At 40.0% G+C, this 19,120-nt stretch overlaps 2 protein-coding genes across 4 annotated transcripts; one reads left to right on the top strand and one right to left on the bottom strand.

Annotated features, from left to right (window-relative positions):
* The first annotated feature begins 661 nt into the window (after positions 1–661).
* On the top strand, positions 662–9,831 carry TXNL4A (thioredoxin like 4A). Of its 2 annotated transcripts, none has more exons than XM_035318179.1 (4): positions 662–781; positions 1,015–1,188; positions 7,926–8,029; positions 8,996–9,831. In XM_035318179.1, the coding sequence occupies exons 2-4, from the start codon at positions 1,036–1,038 to the stop codon at positions 9,165–9,167; spliced, it is 429 nt and encodes a 142-aa protein (XP_035174070.1). In that variant the 5' UTR covers positions 662–781; positions 1,015–1,035; the 3' UTR covers positions 9,168–9,831. The 2 variants fall into 2 exon arrangements, with proteins under 2 accessions (XP_035174070.1, XP_035174071.1); XM_035318180.1 differs by lacking the exon at positions 662–781 and adding an exon at positions 2,328–2,405 and having other exon boundaries at positions 1,051–1,188.
* HSBP1L1 (heat shock factor binding protein 1 like 1) lies at positions 9,417–13,825 on the bottom strand. Of its 2 annotated transcripts, none has more exons than XM_035318181.1 (4): positions 13,691–13,825; positions 13,185–13,251; positions 12,025–12,141; positions 9,417–11,101 (listed from the first exon to the last, which is right to left on the bottom strand). In XM_035318181.1, exons 1-4 carry the CDS (start codon positions 13,733–13,735, stop codon positions 11,091–11,093), a joined length of 240 nt encoding a protein of 79 aa, XP_035174072.1. In that variant the 5' UTR covers positions 13,736–13,825; the 3' UTR covers positions 9,417–11,090. The 2 variants fall into 2 exon arrangements, with proteins under 2 accessions (XP_035174072.1, XP_035174073.1); XM_035318182.1 differs by having other exon boundaries at positions 12,047–12,141; positions 13,691–13,820.
* Between the last annotated feature and the right edge of the window lie 5,295 nt (positions 13,826–19,120).

A 19,120-nucleotide genomic window follows, 5' to 3' on the forward strand; every position in this document is an offset into this window, starting at 1 on the left:
CCTACCTGGCCCTTGAAACATGGGGCAGCTTCTGGATTCTTCTTGCAGTGGGCAACCCCTGCAGACCCCCACTACCAAAACCTTGCCACTTAATACAAAGGAGACAGGGCATATGGTACTTAGATATGACTACTACTAGGAGCAGGGCACTGCAGCTTCCATAGACAGGATTAGCTTGTGATATAAAATACATTGGAAAGAAACACAGATGATGTATATGCTGTTGTGTTCCACAGGGTTAAAATATATCTGTACTTTCACCCAGCATTCAAGCCACAATTATCACTTAGCTCAAGCATTGTTTATTGTCACAGGTTAATTTACTGAGAAAACAATCCATAACCAGAAAATACACGCTGCCGTGTTGCAGAATCTCCTTGACCAAATCCAATAGAGGCACAGGAAGCTTTTAACATCCATAAAGTGATAGCAGCAGAAATTAGGAGAAGACTGAGGTGACCTCAATTTTACTGGGCTGCGCCAAGCACCCCAGCACGGCTCCACACCCCTCTTGAGAGAGGGAAGAGAGGGAACGGCTGTGGCTGTGGCCGTCAGGCAGCACAACCTGCCCAACCGCCTGGACCGAGCGGCCTCCAGGCAGCGGGGCCATCCCCACAGCAGCCATCCACCATTTCGGCCGTCTCTGCAGCCAGCCCCAGCCCGGCTCCGGAAGCACGGTTATCAGCGCCGCGCCGGGCAGCGCTGACTTTCCTCGTCATTTCCCCTCCCTCCAGGCAGCGCTTGTGCCGCCCGGTCCCGCCGAGAGAAGGAGGCCCACGGGGTGAGGGAGCGGGGGGCCGCGGAGGGGCTGCGGGGGGCCGCGGAGGGGCTGCGGGGGGCCGGGCTCGGGGTGGCCGCCGGCGCCCCGCGGGGGCTGTGGAAGCGGCTGGGAACCGTTACCGGGAACCGCAGCCTCGGCCCCGCTGGGCGCCGCTGCCCTTGCTGGGGGGCTGGGGGGCTGCCCTTAGTCGGGGAGCCCCTCTCAGCCCCCGGGTGGTCCCTGTCGTCCCGCAGGACGGTCACTCGCCCGCCAAGATGTCGTACATGCTGCCGCACTTACACAACGGCTGGCAGGTGGACCAGGCCATCCTGTCAGAAGAGGACCGAGTCGTGGTCATCCGCTTCGGGCACGACTGGGATCCGACGTGTATGAAAATGGATGAAGTGTTGTACAGCATTGCTGAGAAGGTAACCCGGAGCTGTACCGCGAGAGGGATGCTTTCAGCACTCGGTGTTTTAAGTGGGCTTATGCAGAGTCTGAGGTGGATTGTAATTTGGTTTCTGGAGAGGTATTCCTGCTTTAGGAGGTGGCAATGGAGCTGTTGGGCTCACTTTCCTGAGCATCTCCTAAAGTTGTTGACTACCCTGATGTTTATAAGGTTTAGTGCGATGAGAAGTGTTGCACGTTCAGAAGTCGCGCTCGCTGTTAATAAAACATCACTTAATGAAAGTTATCGTTCAAACAGAGGCAAATGCTTGGTAGTAGGACTGTTATGACTCTAGGGAATGCAGCACTATTGCTTTACAATCAGAGTACATACAAACTTCAGCTTTCCATTAACTTTAAAAGTTACATTCATATTGACACTTAAAAAATGGTAAAATCCCGGTAAAGTTCTGGCTGGTGTTGATGAACGTATCAGCGACACTCTTTGCGGAAATAGATGGCGCTCTCTTGAGGTGCATGGGCTGAAATCAACTTGAGGAGCAAGATGCTGAAGCGGTTTTCAGATAGAAACTGAATGCCTGCTGACAGCTTGTTTCTCACTCCAGAAAGAGATACTGAAGAAAAATTAGACTGTGTGTACGTACTTTAAAAGGCAAATTAGAGCTGATTGTGTATTTAGTAAAGGCTTTGCATGGTGATACGTGTAGAAAACTGAGAGCTCTTCTCTACCTGAATCACACAGAAAGAAAGCAAGAAATCTGAATTGGAAGTGGTTACAATTAAACTTGGGTAGGAAAAGGAGTCAGCTATTTTCATGTCAAATTATGTGTACTCCATAACTTACACATAGATCTTCTTGTGGTATTCTCCTTTCTATTCGAATGGTGTTGTTAAATAGATGTACTTCTCTCTCTAAGATCCCTATGTTAAGTATCCATGTCTGTAGTGAAATGTTAAGACATGATAGAACACAGTAAGGAGTTGTGACATGGTTTAACTTGGACTTTTTTGTGTTTAATGTGGTGGGAGTGTCTGAGAGCACTTTTAGTATTTACTTTTGGCAGGATGCTTGGCAATTTGGCAGATGTTTTGGCAGTTAGGTGTTGATTGGGGGATGAAAGAACAATGTAACTTGTTATTTAAAAATCTCCCTCTGCAGAATTGGCAGATTAAAGGGGGAGATCCTTCCTCATCCTCTTGCTTACAAGCCATATTCGGATCTCTGCTGTTTTAAAGAGTGAGTAAATGTTCAATTGTACAGGTGTTTATACAGAGAATAACACAGAATGTTAAGATGCTGTAATTACATGCTATATTTGAAGAAAACACAGCCATATTTTACTTTTTTTTTTTTTTTTTTACATTTGGGGTAGCAGTAATATTATTTATACCTAAAAATATGAAATCAGGTGGGTTGTTCTGTTGGTTTTTACTTTTTTTGTTTGTTTGTTTGTTTGAATCCTTTTGGGGAAAAGAAACCAGAACACCATATGAAAATACAAAGCAGATTATTTTCCTTGAAATGTATTCCACTTATAGCTAACTTCTTTTTTTCAGTGTTACACATGAAAAAGAGGCAAGGTTTCAAAGAGTTTCAAAACAAATAATTTTAGGATGACGGATGTTTTGGTTGAAACCCCGCCAAAACAAAAATCTACAAACTTGAGTTTCACCAAATTCCCCTGGAAAAACTTTTTTTTTATTATTATTATTCTTTAAGAGAAGGCTCAAAATTGCAAAAGCCCATTCCTTGCAATAATTTGCTTTGGCTGCTAAATTTCTTTATTACCTTTTCTTTAAAATAATATACAAATCCTGCTCTGATTTGAAACCAAGTCACTTCACTGAATATGTTGTATTGGGTGAGCGTTGCATTAAGGAGGGTTGTTCAAATGTTCTGCGTTTATTTAACCATAATCAGAAGTGTGAACAGCTGTGGCTTTTGCTCAAACTGTTAGTTGTACCTATGTGTTTCTCTTAAAGTTAGAGGAAAACTGGGGGGGGGGGGGGGGTAGGAAAGAAGAGGAGTTAAAAATAAAACTCCAAACATTGACATTATAGTTACTTGTGTTTATCGTTAGCTGAGCAAAGCTAATCCATTTACATATGCCTATGTTTTTCAAAATTGTTAGCTCTATGCGTTACATTTAGTAGTATAACGTCTTTCTCTTCTACCATATAAATTTAACACCTAAACTTACAGCATAGTTGGAATGAGAAAATTGTCTAATGATGACAACACAGACCTTCAAGTTTCTACTTAACAGTGTTTGCAGCCTCTTTAAGTTCAGTAGTGCAAGTCTGCTAGGCTTCTTCAACTTGAATCAATTGTTTCAAAAGCTATTTGAATTTCCTTTTTTTTTTTTTTCCCTGTGATTTCTTTGTCCATAGGACATCTAAACATGAAAAAATGTCTAGAAACTTTTTAGGAAGATATTAGTTCTTGACTCAGATTTCTTTAGGTATTTGCTGTATGCATTTTGGGCCATAAACCAAGAGGAATTTCTTCTAATTTCTTCAAGGGAGTTGAAATTATAACAAAGAATGACTTTACCTCCACCAGAAATGCAAAGAAAGTTAATGTGATCCTTGCAATTCTTCCTAGTCATTGGTCATGCTGTGGCAATCCAATGTTGTAGGAATGCATTAAATTTACTGGAATGAAATTTTGCAGGAGAAATGATATTTATTTTATCTGGCATATGATTTTTCCCGTGTTTGCATTTTTTTATTTACCAGCTAACTGTGAGACAGGATCTACAGAATCTGTAAGTTACATTCAGCTATATCTGATGTTAACTGTCCTATATATTCCTCTGCTTTATAGTCCTGAGGCACTCCGTTTAAAGATTTAATAGTAGCCCACTGAAACAGACACAGTTCTGTAAAGTATTATAATACTGGCCTCCAACTATAGTGAGGGAGTAAGGTACTTTTGTTTCTGTGTATATTTGTTGAATAACGTAGATTAATATGTGAAACTACTGTAATTAAGGGGAAAACATCAAAACAAAACCAAAATTAAAGCTCAGTCTATGAAAATAAGTTTTGATAAAATGTTGTACCTGTGTTGCTGTCTGGCTTTTTATCCCATATCCTATCCTGTCCCCACGGAAACCAGATACAATGGTCTTGTCAGACAAAGCTTTGAATTGAAAGATGGATAAAGGATGTCATAAATAACTACACTTAAAAGTTCTCTCTCTTGTTTTTCTGTTGAAAATGGGTTTTTATCTTCAGGTGTTGAGAAAGCAGTACTGTTTGAAAGAAGGTATATCCAGTGTAGGATTTTTTTTTTTTTTTTCCCAGAAAGAAGCAAACTTACTATATCCCAGTGTGTGTTAGGAGGTTAAGTACTGTCACAGTAAACTTGGGTTGTAATGTGTTCAGCTTCTAAAATACCACAAGATTTTTGCGCCCTGTATAGCATTTTTTTGTTTGTTTGTTTAAATTCGGTACCTTAGTGGAGTCTGAATTGTTACAACTTTAGCTGTTTTTACAGTGTGGTTTGCTTCCTCAGAGTGGTGTTTAATTCTTGCTCTGAGGTTCCCGTATCGTATCTGTAGTTAACAACTTAAGTCAGAAAAAACTTCTAAGCAACTGCTGCCTTGAAATGATAGCAAAGCTTGTTCTGCCTTGAAGTGATAGCAAAGGGATGTAGTTTTGAGCTGACAACACTCTGGAACAAGGATTCATGTTGTGATGGTTGGGGAGAAATTAAGATATAAGGAATAAGTCTCCATATACTTAATAGCTCAAGTATAGATGAATTCCTGCTTCTTTGCCAGCTTGAATCCAGAAAGACTTGAATTGTATTTGCTTAAAGTGAAACCTAGGCTAAACAAGCCTTGGAAAATAGAGCTGGCTCTGTGGGAGGGTAGCTTAGGTGCTCTGCACTGCTGTTTTTGTTCCAATACAGTGGCTGAGATAATAAGCACTCCTTCAGGCTGTAAAACTGGTCAGTACTGTGTAGAGACATTTGAGTAGTTCTGCAGGGCTCGTCTCTAAACATTGTAGAAGTAAAATGCCTCTCAGTGACAAGCCTGCTCGGTCTGGCATGCCACTGAACAGGAGATATTATGGCCACTGTGGTGCTTCTGCATCACCCTTTCCATTTTTAGCCTCTTACTTATCTCTATTTCATTCTCAGGCCTGAATGCCAACCTTCTGTTCCATATGTTGTAAGGTTCTATGGCAAGGCCCATGTCATGCGTGAATTTGGCAGCCAGTGCCCAAATACAGAACAAAACACATCCTTTTTCAAGGCAATTGGAAGCTAAGTGGCTTCAGAGGGGTAAATGCTGTAAAATAGTATCTCTTCATTGTGGTGCTTGATACTAGTCATCAGATTTAAAATTAAGAATCAGCGGGGGAAAATAGAATTTTTAAACCTCTGAATTAAAATTTAAGTCTTCTATCTAGCTTTGAGGTCTGCTTTAGACATCATCAAAGGTTTTGAGCAAGCCACTCCGTGTCATCAGTTCCACTTCTTTAAAGTGAATAGCTTTGTTTCTTTTATTTCCATGTAGGAGAGAAGGAAGATTCAGTTAACGTCTGAGATACTTGGATTATGTTTGTAACTTGCATATGTGCTGTGCAAAGGTGATTCAAATGAAACAGTCCTCTTGAGTGATTTTTATTTAATATTTTTGAAGTATCTGAGTTTCAGAAAACAACATATTTTTAATTCTCTTTTCTAAAATCTTGTGCTGTTGGGTCTCGTTAGTAGTGACAAGCATTTCTGTTTCTGCAGCAGCTTGACTAAATGAAATGCATATAAAATAAAACTAACTTTAAAAGTTTTGTTGTTCTAGTACTATGTGAAGTACGAAGTTCTTGAAAGTAAAATCTTAGTTTAAGACTTGTATTAATACTTGTTTTAACTTAAAACCATTTTCTTGTCTCCAAATTAAAAACAATTGTCCAAGGATTGTTTAGCTTGTAAGAATTGCCAAATTCTTTTGTTGCAGAAACTTCCACGCACAGTAAAGCTGTACTGCTGATGCTAATAATATCAGTAGGATGGAAGGAGAAATAATAGGAGAAAAATAAAATAGGCTCTTCAGTTACTTTTTTAAACCTGTCTTTTGCCTCCTAAGGCTAACCAGAAAGTAACTTCAGTCAATTGTCAATGAAAGTGTTCATTTTGAACATTCTCTTAAGTTTCTTAGAAATATTTCATGCAAAATTGAAATGAGAATGAATGATCAATTCAGAGGATGTTTCATCTGAGTATGACACTATGGGTAACTTGGGTTTTTAAGGCTTTACCTTTTGACTGGTTTGGAACATTTTTTAAATGGGTTGGTTTCATTAGATTATACCAATAATCTAAAATTATAAATGGCTCCATAATAGCACAATAAAGACTATTTAAATGGTGCTTCACCCCAGAAGAGATCTGACTTTTTTGCAATTATTTTCAAAATATTTCAAAATATTTTTGAAAATAATGCTTATTTTAATCTTTGAAGGGTGATTGTTTTTTAAAATGCAGAAACTGTTTTGAAGTCTGACAAAATGTATCTACTCTGTGCTGCTGTTTTTTGGTGAATGAGCATCTCCACGCTTTCTCAACTGAGGTGTTTGCTAGGATGTTTAAATACAGGATACACCATACCTAAGATTTTTCTCAGTCTAATCCTGTTTTCTGGGCTAAAATAAAACATCTTTATATCAACCAGAAATTATATTTGCCATAGCACTTCCAGACGCTTGATAGCAAAGGCAGTAAGTAAAAAGCACTTTGAAGCAGTAAGATTGTCACAAATCTTAGACCAGTTACACTTCAGGCATTGCATAGTCAAATGGGAAGGATGAAGGTGGTGTTTGTACATAAGGATGGAGGTAGAGTGCATCCATGGTATAGTGCATGAATATTTAATTATGTACCTTAAAGGTCTGTGTAATCTAGATGCCTGCAGTCATGTATTTTAATTTATGTGTATGTATTAACTTCTACTGTACCTTCATGTGTATAAACTAAGCTTAGAAACTAAGGCCTAAGGCTTCCTTTTAGTCCAGTTACGGTCAAACATGCTTTGTATAGAAAACAAAAACATGACAATTTTCTTTCAGGAATTAAGACATTCACTGTGAAATTAAAGGGGAAGAATCTAGAAATTCTGGAAAATGAAATCCTATCTTAACCAGAATTGCTAGAGAACAGCCTCTCATCAGGGTGTTTTTTCATTATCAATTAAAATTTCAGTCTCAAGTTTTCAGCTTTATAATGTTTTTGACAATTGTTTTTTATTACTAAATTATTGGTTTTAGTTTCATTTATAATGAGCCTAGTTAAATTAGATAGTTTAGAGGAGAAGAAAAGGTTGGAGGTAGGCACCAAGACATTTTAGATGATTAATTTTCTGAAGTGTGTAAGCAGCTGACAACAGAGGTAAAATGTGTCAGCAGGTTTGCACAAAGTAGTTAACTGTGCTTATTTAGAGCTGTGCATGTCACTGTAAGGTCACAGCTGTATACAAGGCTTGTTTCTCTGAATGTTCATTTAGCATAGTCGCTTTTGAAACTGGATGTGAAATTAACATATTGGCTGTATTTAAAGGTATTTTCCATGGGGTTGGTCCTTGTGTGGTTAAAAAGAATGACAAGACTGTTTACTGTGATTTCCTGACTTAGTATTTTGTAAAAATAAATGTTGCAGTTATGAAAGCCTAGGTCTTTTAATCACTAATACAATTAACCAAAGGCTTGTTAATACATATTGCTTTTGTATTTCCTGTTTTCTTTTGTTTAGGTAAAAAACTTCACTGTTATTTATCTTGTGGATATCACTGAAGTACCAGACTTCAACAAGATGTATGAGTTGTACGATCCCTGTACAGTCATGTTTTTCTTCAGGTACATGATGGTTTTAGAATATAACTCAACTGTGAAATGTGTTTTTAGCAGTGTCTCAGTAGAACTACAGATCATTTCTAAATCCATATCAGCATGCTGATGCCTACGTTTACGTTGCTCTAGGAAAGTATAAACTCTATATCAGAGTATACTCATAGGAAAAGGGGTCATTGCTTAAACTGAAATGTAGATTGAGATTAGACGTAGGAAGAATTTGTTACTAGGAGGATAGTGAGGGTTTGGAACTTCTTGCCCAGAGGAGTTGTGGATGCCCCATCCCTGGACGTGTTCAAGGTCAGGTTGGATGGGGCTTTGAGCAACCTGCTCCAGTGGAAGGTGTCCCTGCCTGTCACAGTGGAATTTTGAAATAGGTGATCTTCAAGGTCCTTTTCAACCCAAACCACTCTAGTATTATGTGATTGAATCGGCAAATGACTTGTTTTCCAATTAGCATAGTAACAGTATTTTGATGATAAAGCACAAATTAGTGATAGTGGAAACTGTTTTTATTATGCTTTTGGGTATAGTTGTAACTCTAAAAAAAATAATTATAGAATGCTGCAGTGATGTAGGAGTCAACCTTGTTGCTCTAAAGATACACCCAAAGTACTAAAATTTTTCAAGCTATGGCACCTACTTTGGTATAAAACATTCCACTGGTGAGGCATTCTTGTGTTAGATAGTAGTGGGAAAGAAATACAAATAATGAGGAATATACTGAAGAATAATTGTATTGAGCTGCATTTTTGTTGTGGGAGCATGTTTGCAGTCTTTGTTCTAGCTTTAGGAATAGGCAATAAAATGTCAATTTGAGGGTGACAGGAGCAGATACTTTGACACTTACCATAACCTCATTGTTATCAGGCTTCTTTTGAAACCTACAAAGCATTCTTGTGGGGGATAGATAAAGTTTATTTTTTAATTATAACTCTATTAACCTGTTTGGTTTCTTCTCTCCCTGTAAAGGAACAAACACATCATGATTGATTTAGGTACAGGTAATAACAACAAGATCAACTGGGCAATGGAAGATAAGCAAGAGATGATTGACATTATAGAAACGGTTTATAGAGGAGCCCGAAAAGGTCGAGGCTTGGTGGTATCGCCAAAAGATTATTCCACTAAATACAGATATTGACATGTCTTTGGGGCAGCCTTTTCTTTTAGCCCTGCATCTACTGAAATTTATTCTTGTGTATGTGTGTACTATGTATATGACTATTTAAAACAAACAAAACAAACAAACAAAAAACAAACAGAAAAAGACAACCCCACAAATTGTTCAACTTTGAGCATATTTGAATAATTTAAAAGCTTTGAGTTTTGTTTTGAAAAGGTAGAAGACAAATCCTGGAACTCTCTGACTGCAGTAATACTGTAGCTGTATTTTTTTTTTGACTTTTACTCTGTGTTGACCTTTTGGTATGATGCATTTTTGTACACAAAAAGCCTGTTTGTAGAAAAACATTTCAACTGTCTTTGCTTGCTTTTATTACATAAGTACCCGGGAAAATTATAGTATAGCTTTTTTTAAGAGGAATAAAATGAGGTCCACTGATTTGCCTTAATGTTCTTTAAAGTTGAGAATGAAAACAAATGTAATTGGATGCAAAATCATAATCTTGAAGATAAAGGCTTGTCACTTATTTTGTGGATTTTCTTGCATAGCATCTTGGTCTTTTGTATCTAGTAACAAAAGGGAATATACTAAGGTGCATTTGTTAATATTTAACAAAGCTAAATAAAAACATCTTCTTCAGTGATTCCCCACCCCTCAATCAACTTAATAAAGTTATGATGGTTGAATGTCTTTTTCATGGTGATTATGTATGCTAGTCATTTGAAATATGTCATAGTCGATCCTGTTCCAAAGGGTAATTGCAGTTCTGGAGCTGGTTGCATAGTCGACGCTTGAAGAAAAGATGAGCTGTGCTTTCTCTACAGTGAGCTGAATTTGTCTAATGGTAGAGCGATGTGTTTATATACTCATGAAACTTGGATTGGATTCCACTGTGGTATGGCTTTTGAAGTTTCCATACACGTTTCTGGTAACTTCTGTTTCACAGTAATGGAGTCACTGTTAGTTTATTTGCTTTTTGTTATTGGTTTTTGTTTATTTTTTTAAACTGATACATGAATATTTAGAGAATTAATGAAAAGCAAGCCAGACTGTGCAAGAAATGAGGTATGTGTATTTTGAATCCAGTTTGTCACAAGATGAAGTGTTCAAAACAGAATTTCTATTTCTGCTCTCCATTCTCGACAAAAAAGTAAATACTATTCAAACTATTTCAAAGGCTTTATCAAACTAGTTTAGTACACAATGTTAAATAATGGAATTAAGTCTAGTTATTCTTAGAGTTGCTTCCATGAACCTAAACGGAAAATTTACTCTAAGTGCACACGATTCATTAATGACTTGGTTACATATTTTCTATTGCCAGTTGCTTACAGGCTTACCCATAGAGATAGAGGTTTTATACTTTGTCTTCCCAGTGATCGCAAGGCTGATCTACAGTGTGATCTCAATCCGTGTGATTGATTTAGCAAGATGTTGTAATATGGTTAGGCCATAAATATTTTGGTACTCAGATTATAAACCATTTCAACAAACTAGTCTGGTGGATGGCAGCTTTGGTACATCTGGGTGCATTTTCTAATGTGAAGAATTTGAGCATCAATATGGCACATGTAAGCGGAAAAGTATGGTCGTAGAAGGATCTTATTATTCTGAGAACACTTAAAAAAGCAACAAAGAAATATGATGAAAATTTTAATATTAATATTAAATGAAATACACTTTCTACATTGAAAAGGTTTGTGACTGGTAAGCTTGCTGTATAGGATAGTTTTCTATCCATAATATTGCTTTTGCCTCCCCTGAAACTAGTGGTTCATTCCCCATTACAGGAAGTACGGTTCGGATGAATAAACCCAGCTTCTGTCATGGCATGGTGCAAGTGCAGTTTTCACTGATACTTTTTGTGATTGATTGCAAGCAATGACACATTCCCAGGTTCAGTGCAGTGCTGTTCTCCCTTTATCTTTCTTGATCGCATCCTCATTTCAGTGCTGCAAAGAAACGGTGAATAAGTAGGTTAGTGGTTTAATTATTCATGAATGTGATTCAGCATAAGATCTCTATATACTGAAATATACAGTTAAATATACAGCTAAATACATCTTCATGAGACTATCTTTCCTTATTCATAAAAATAATTTCACAGCTTACACCAGGAAAAAGGCAGGATAAATAGACACCTAAATTACTTCAACATATTTACAGACGTTTCTGTCTTTCACTGCATAAGCAATCTCAGTTGGTTTAACTCAGGAAAGCCTGCAACAACAGGAAGAAGGCAGCAGCAGCACGTACTGAACTCTAAAACCATGCTGAGATAAATACCAAAGAAGACCAGTTCAGGCGTGCATCTGGGGGGATCATTTGTAACAGACAGCAATCTACTATGCAGCCCACCTACTCATGCTACTGAATATTTGACAACAGTACTGAAGTTGTCCTTGTTAACTTCCACCTCACATTTTACTGCCGCAAAGAATAAATCATTGCTCTGTTGTGGGCAAAGGTGTTTATGAGGTGTGCTCTGAGTCATGCTGGGAAGCTGTAGCAGGTTTAAAAGAGATGTACATGAATTTATACCAGAGAGAATCCTCAGCCGCATCTGTTAGCATACTTGAGAGACAGGAATAGTGGACAGGAGTGCTACAAGCCATGCATGTTTTCTTACAAATATACAGCCTCGATTTACGTATTTTGGATTAGTTTGCTCAGCAAGCTATTTGGGTTCTTCTGCAAAAGTGGTAGCATTTTTTGGCTCTTGGGAAAAATAAATCCAAGGCAATTTTAAATATTTGAAATACATTCCCAATATATATTAAAATCCAAGTAAATGTGGGTATAATAAATACATAAACACTACTTTCATGCTAGGTGCTGCCCATATTTCAAAACTGAGTAGAAATACATATAATACAGGAAAAGTAAAGTTTCTTTACTCTTGACTCTTCATCGGTATTCTCTATCCCAGCCTCTGTCATTAGGTCAGCAACATGCTTCTCGAGGTCATCAATGCGCTCGCCCATTTCTTCCAGTAAGAAGTTAAAGATAACTAAGAAATATGAACGCTATGATTGTATTTTTTCTTCTATGAGAAAAATATGGAGCTTTCTTCCAGATGCCTTAGCCTTTTACTTACTCGTGTGCAGCATTAATGCAAGGTGAAGCTCACAGGCATAGAACAAGACTGTATTATAACAAGACAATCCTACTTTCTCTTGAAACAGGGAAGCATTCAAGTTCTAAATGTTTTCAAATGTTTTCCTGTCTGCCTATGAGTGAACTGGATTATCTTCTGCATAAAAGATTGTTTTCTGCCCAAGGAACTATTTTAGGTAATGCCATATGGTCAACATAAATAATCAAAATAAAACTGCTGCTAAACGTTTATTTTTCTTCTCTTACACAAAAGATGCAACTTCCTGAAAGTGGGGAGTTTCAGAAGAGTAAAATGGGGTGAGTCTGTAGTTTCAGAGAGCAGAGAGAGATCCTGGTAACCACATTTAATGAAAAACCTCACTGACCCTTCACGTCTTATTTATCTGTGCTTACCTTCCTAAGCTCAGGAGCCTAATAGAGTTGTTTCTAACCCACCATCATGCAGCATTACGCTAATTTAAATGCATTTTTGAAGATGGCTCTTTTTTAAATGTACCTTCAGAATAGCTGCATGTAATTTGTCATGTACTTTACTTGAAAGCTAGAATTGATGTAGAGAGAATAGCTCACCCGGACTGAACCAGCTTTTAGGAAAACCTTTTTTAGGAGTTCTTTAGTAAAGGGAAAAAAAAAGAAATAGGGTACAGTTCAGCTGTCTTTATATCACAGGTGTCTAACAACATCAATCATATCTTAATTTGATATTCTGGAAAACAAACAAACAACAACAAAAAATCCTGACTTTAAAAAAGAAAAGAAGAAGATCATCAACAACAAAAACAACAAAACTCTTTTACATCTATTTGGTAACCCACAGAAGGGAAGGGAAGGGAAACCTAACCCCGAGGAGAAACTACACCTCCAGAAATTATGAAACTTTGCTCACAGAACTAGTAACCCAGATTAAAAAGAGGATATTTCTCAGCGTTATCTTTTCAGTCAGAGCTTGAAAATTCTCCTGCAGCTGACACAGCAGACTTTCCGCCTAGGAAAAAAAGAAACGACGAGACAAAAAGCAGGACGGTCCCTCCAAGGCCCCAGCCGGGAGGGAGGCGCGGCGGGGTCAGCCCTCGCAGAGCCGCGGCGCTCTCTCGCTCCCTCCCTGGTACGGCCGCAACCCCCGTACCTCCCCGGCCGCAAACCCCGTACCTCCCCGGCTCCCTGAAGGCAAAGCCGCGCGCCCCGCAGGCTTTTTGCTTTTTTCCATCCTGTTCCTCCAGGGCAGCCGCTCTGCTGCAGTCGGGCGGGCCCGCTGAGGCCGCCCCCGGACGAGGCAGGCTCCTGACCAGGGGGAACCCAACCCGGCCCGGCGTTCTGATGGGCAGCCCCGAACCGTGGGAGCCCCGACAGCCTCTGTGCCAAGCCCTCCCCTCCCCCGGCCGCAGGGCAGGCGGTCTGCCTGCCGGAGCGAGCCCCGAGCTCACCAGCTGCGGGAGGTCCCCCGCGCCCGGCGGCTCAGCGGCCGCCATGGCTCCCGGTGCCGCGCCCCGCTGCCCGCCTCCCCAGGCAGGTGAGGCGCCGGGGCCGGGCCGGGCCGTGTCGGTGTCTCTCAGCCAGCTGTGGGAAGTAGGAAGCAGGGTTTGTTTGTTTCCCTTCACCTGACAGACTGCTGGCGTTGCTTGCTCCGGCGTGAAAGTGGGATTGTCTTCCCCGGGTGGCTTTCAGCCTGGCCTCACGTTTATCTGCGCTCACGACTGGCCACGATGGTTTTGAGAGGACGGTCAAGTAAATGCTTGTAGCTACTACTACAAAGTTAGCAGTACCTGGATTTTCTGTTCACTTATTTGTCAGGTATTAGAGACAGAGCTGGTGATTCTTCTGCTCTTTCTTCACTGTAAAACTTGAGATGTGTAGCAAGACTAGAAGAAATGGTCTCATAGGCGTTTATGTTCTGTCAACATAACTTTTTCTGGTTAAAGTATCATTAAATTTTATCTACCTGTGGTATTCCTTTTTTTTTTTTTTTTTTTCAAAATAGTTATGCAAGGCAATAAATAAAGTATTGGGGTTTGATCTTCAGGGGTCTTACAGTTTCACAGGACAGAAGTGATAATTTCAATGAAGAAAAACGATTGTCGATTAATAGGGCCCAAGCTTTTTTTTTTTTTTTTTTTTGTAAGTTTGTTTCCTTTTTCCTTGTAATTGCTTTTGTAATACAGAGTGGCCCAAATACCTGTGCTCTTTGAAGTTTGTTGCACCAGAACTTCTAAACAGACAGGACCAAAGGCATCGACAAGAATTGCGTGCTGCCTCCTAGCAGTCCAGCTAACACATAGGTCATCCATGGATTCACCTTTGCAGCACGAAAAACTCCTGGTCTATCTCTTGCAAAGGTGTCTTACTGTATATAGAGTATTCCAGGTGCTGTAACTGTTGCCTGATGCAAATGAAGAGGCTTTCAATTTACAGTGCCTGTACAATTAGAATATTACTGTTGGGCAATAGCTTTCCTTAGTCTGTTTTTCACGCATGTGCCAAATACGTAATAGTGCTTTCCTCCATAATATTTTTTTCTGCTGAGCTAGTAACCTCAAATGCTTGAAGGATTATCTTTTGTAAGTCTACCAGTTGGTATCTTTCTTAATAAACATGATTGTTTTTTCTTTTGACTTTATCCTACCTGATTTAGGAGGGAGTGGTAATCTCTGTGGTGAGATTCTGGCATCAAAACAAATCTACCCTTTGCTACCTGCTTCCCATAATCACGGCATCTCCTCTGTATATCCTTATCTTCCTACTCTTGCAGATTCTTCTCCTTGCATTTCTTGTTGTAGAAAGAAAAATCAAGCAAGTTTTTCAGAGTTTGAGTAATCTACCAGCATCACACTGCTCTGAAAGGCTTCCAGATAAAACAGTTTGAACAATAAATCTATGTTGATATGCTCTGCATTTGTACGTAGCAACTTGCTGCATCCACATAGCTTTTTCATTCTGTTGCATAAATAATAAGATTTTTTTTTTGCTTCTTACATGTTTATTAGTTGCTAATAGATCTCCTTTCCCGTAGGAGTAGGTAGTAGAGCTGTACTGTTTTTGCATTTTTACTCCTGATAACAACAATTGTCTTGCTGGTTTTCCCACTTGCCAGAACAGCTACGTAAGCTTCCCTCTATTGCAGCTGTATTTTCCCCTTGAGGCAGTTGAAATGATTCCGGCTCCTTGGGTCAAGCTATCTTGAATAAAGCCGTAGAGCCCTGTTTGTGGTAGAGAGCTTGCAGATGTACAGAAACATCTGGAAGTATGGAGGATTCATCATACAAACAACAAGCTTGTGAGAATTGCACTAAACCTCTGTAGCGCAGCATTTTAGCAATGGCTAGGCTCCAACTAGTTCTCCTAGTTTGTGAGGCAGGTAACTGGGGTCAGGACAAAAAAAAGAGAAAAAAAAAAAAAAAAAAAAAGATATTCAGCCAGTATAGCAATAGAAGAAGGGCAATTAGAGTGTGAAGGAGACTGGAGAATAAAGGAAATATTCATCATGCTTTCCCCTGCGCCCCCCCCCCCCCCCCCCCAGTACTTTTGTTTTATGGCCTGTATAAATAAGTTTAATAGTTAGTTTAGCAGTGTACGCTGGCAGCCAAAAGTGCCAAACATATCCTGGGGTGCATCAAGCATGACATTACTAGCTGGTCGAGGGAGGTGATTGTCCCGCTCTACTCTGTGCTGGTGTACTCACAGTGCTCACCTTTGAGTACTGTGTGCAGTTATAAACACCACAATATAAGGACATAAAACTATTAGCATCCAGAGGAAGGCTACCAAGATGGTAAAGGGTCTAGAGGGCATGACGTATGAGGAGCGGCTGACGTCCTTCGGTTTGCTCAGCCCCGAGCAGAGCAGGCCGAGGGGAGGCCTCATGGCAGCCTGCAGCTCCCTCACGAGGGGAGCGGAGGGGCAGGCGCTGAGCTCTGCTCTCTGGGGACAGCAACAGGACCCGAGGGAACGGTGTGGAACTGGGACACGGGAGGGTCAGGATGGGTGTTAGGGAAAGGTTCTGCACCCAGAGGGTGGTTAGGCACTGGAACAGGCTGCCCAGGGCAGTGGTCACTGCATTGAGCTGTGAGAGTTCAAGTCTGGACAATGCTCTCAGACACATGGTGGTCGGTCCTCTGTGGAGCCAGGAGTTGGACTCCATCCTTGTGGGTCCCTTCCAATTGAGGATATTCCAGGACTCTGAAACATTAAGCTGTGTATGGCTAATATAAAGCTGTTTTTAGGGAGTAGAAATAAAAGTGTTTGTAAATCCAAAAAATGGTTGTGGAAAAGATCCAAAGTTCAGCAAACCTAAGGACAGAGGGGACAAAGAGAAGACAAACGGTTTTGCTTAGCAAAGAATGTATTTAAAATAGCATTCTCAGCTTGGCCCTGCTATCCACTGTTCTCTCCCTCCCTAGAGGGCTTAGTTTTTTGGACTTGAGCTGTTACATATATTTCCAGGGTCTGAAATCCAGGAATATAAATGAACTGTACTTTAAAAAACAGTTGTGCATGTTAGGAGTGCATTCATGGACTAGTAGAACCTGAGCAAAAATGTTTTTATTTTTTATTGGTTTCAAAGGCATAGGTTTAGAGGAGAACCAATAAACAGTCCGTGCTAGTATTTATGAGTATTTACACCACTAAGTAAAGAACAATTCACTTATTAAAAGGAAAGTTGATGTTGGTAATGAATACAGAAACAGATCTTGAGGGGGCCAGAGAGAGGAAGAGATTTGACAATGTAAATTCGATTTCTATCCAAAATAGGCTCTATGTTACTTTCTTGCAGAAAAAGTCTTGGACTTTAGTCTCTTTCAATTTAAAAATGTCCTTGGTATGAAGCACATGAAGTAAAAATAAAAATGGGTTGACCTAGAAACTGTGCAGTCATCTTCTTACACCCTATTTCAGAATTTGAGGCCTGTACTATGAGCTCTTCAAACTGTGCTTTTATGCTAAAATGATAGCCAGAGTGTACTTCTTGCTCTTTCCTAGGGAAATTCCAGTCCTTCTCATTCTGGAAGGAGATATCAGGGCAGCAAGATAGGAAGTAAAAATATGTTTAAGTATTAACAGTGATACAATCTGTGAATGCCATTACTATAAGACACCATGCTGTAAAAGCCTGCAGTGTGGAGAGAGAAAGGAATTGTTTTGTAGAAAAGCATTATTCTTGTTGTTCAGGTGTTATGTAAAGTCCCTTCCCTCTCCTCTTTGCTGACAAATGAGGTTTTATGTAACGGGTGTCAGGAATCCTTCAGTCATATACTTGGAGCACGTCTGGCTCAAGGCTGCTTAGGAGCAGTGGTGGTGATGGAAAGAGAGCTTCCCAACAACAACAAAACAACAAAAAACAACCCAAATGTGTGTTTGGTAAGAAAGAGATCAGGAAATTTAATCTTAGAAGGAGACAGGAAGGCAAGCATTCTGAGACACCGTGGTGTGGTAGCAGCTTGTCATACTGTGGATCAGAAGGCGGTACGCTAATCATGCTGCAGCTTTTGGGGGTTTTGCATTTTTTATTGGGAGGGTGGCACAGGCACGAACAATTGTTAAAATTTTTTTCTGAAGAAAAGTGGTCTAGGTACAAGCTAGTTCTTGCACCACAGATGTGCTATTTCTGCTACCAAATTGGACAGTTGGGTGTTTGAGTCATGCTTTGCTTGGTCTTTCCCTGGCTCTTAGGAAGTCTCTCTTACATCACAGTTTGCAGTCATTGTTCGGAAGGATACAATGTGCAGAAAAAGCATCTGTCATTGCTAGGTAATCAGATTTTGTATGTTGAAATCCGAAATGTAGCTGGTGTTTCTTGCAAGCTGTGAATGTTTATTTCTCTTGACTTGGCATAATCTAGTTCACTGAAAACTTGTTCCACTGGAATACTCACTGGCGAAGGCATCAGTTTTCTTTCATCTGGTAAAGTCGATAGAAGTAATGTTATTGTTATTTGAAAGTGTGAAAAGGTGTGGTGAGTGGAATGCAAATGCTTCAGGCATGGAGAAGAGTACTTGAGGTCAGCAGTGTCTGACAGATCTAACACTTCTTCGAAAGGTGAGTCATTTGAGGTGAAGATTAAAAACCTGGGTGTTTGTGCATGTTTCAAATTTCAAGTTCTTCATCTCCGAGGAGAAAGGGGTAATTCCAGTGGTCAGGAAACCTGATTCCTAATTGACATGTTCTGCCTTCAGTGAGGTTGTTGCTTTTTGGTTCTGCTGCTCATGAATCCCCCTAAATGTGAAGCTTGTTCTATCAGTCCCTTTCTACAAATTTCTCCAGAAAGAAAACTGTCAGGGTTAAAGATACTCTTTATGAGAAGTTCCTTGTGGGAAGTAGGGTGTCATGTATCACCAAGTAACTGTAAGAGAAAATAGGGTATAGTTTTCTCTCTAAGTGTTCTGCACTGGGGATAAATGTGCATTTGTAGGAGGAGCAGAACGCCCACCTACAGATGCTTCAGCTATGGAGACTGGAGTGGTAGTGTCCTTTGGCTGCGAGAAGAGTTTTGTATAACTCACAGCTGCGTGAAATCACCTGTCTAGCTGCTGTTGACCAAATTATTATGTTGTAATCCAGAAATATCTAGCGCTCTTTCTCAGGCATGGTTGGTAAAAGATGCTACTTGTGCTGTTTTCTGCTCCAACCTTGTTCCTACTGTCCTTGAGCAGTGATGGTAGAGGAGCATTTGTTGTGCAATTCCTGTCCCAAACTACTGCAGGAGACTGGAGGACAAATCCACAGTGGAAAAGGGAACAATGTCTGTCCCTGTGGCCCACCAGTGGCACACCTGGCACCAGATCTGGAGTTTACATTCAAACCACCCTGCAGTCTTGCTTCTTATGCTTGGATGTGGTAAGTGCCAGATAGAGCTTTCTTGA

The sequence above is a fragment of the Oxyura jamaicensis genome, chromosome 2 (genome assembly GCF_011077185.1).
Source record: "Oxyura jamaicensis isolate SHBP4307 breed ruddy duck chromosome 2, BPBGC_Ojam_1.0, whole genome shotgun sequence".
NCBI lineage: Eukaryota > Metazoa > Chordata > Aves > Anseriformes > Anatidae > Oxyura > Oxyura jamaicensis.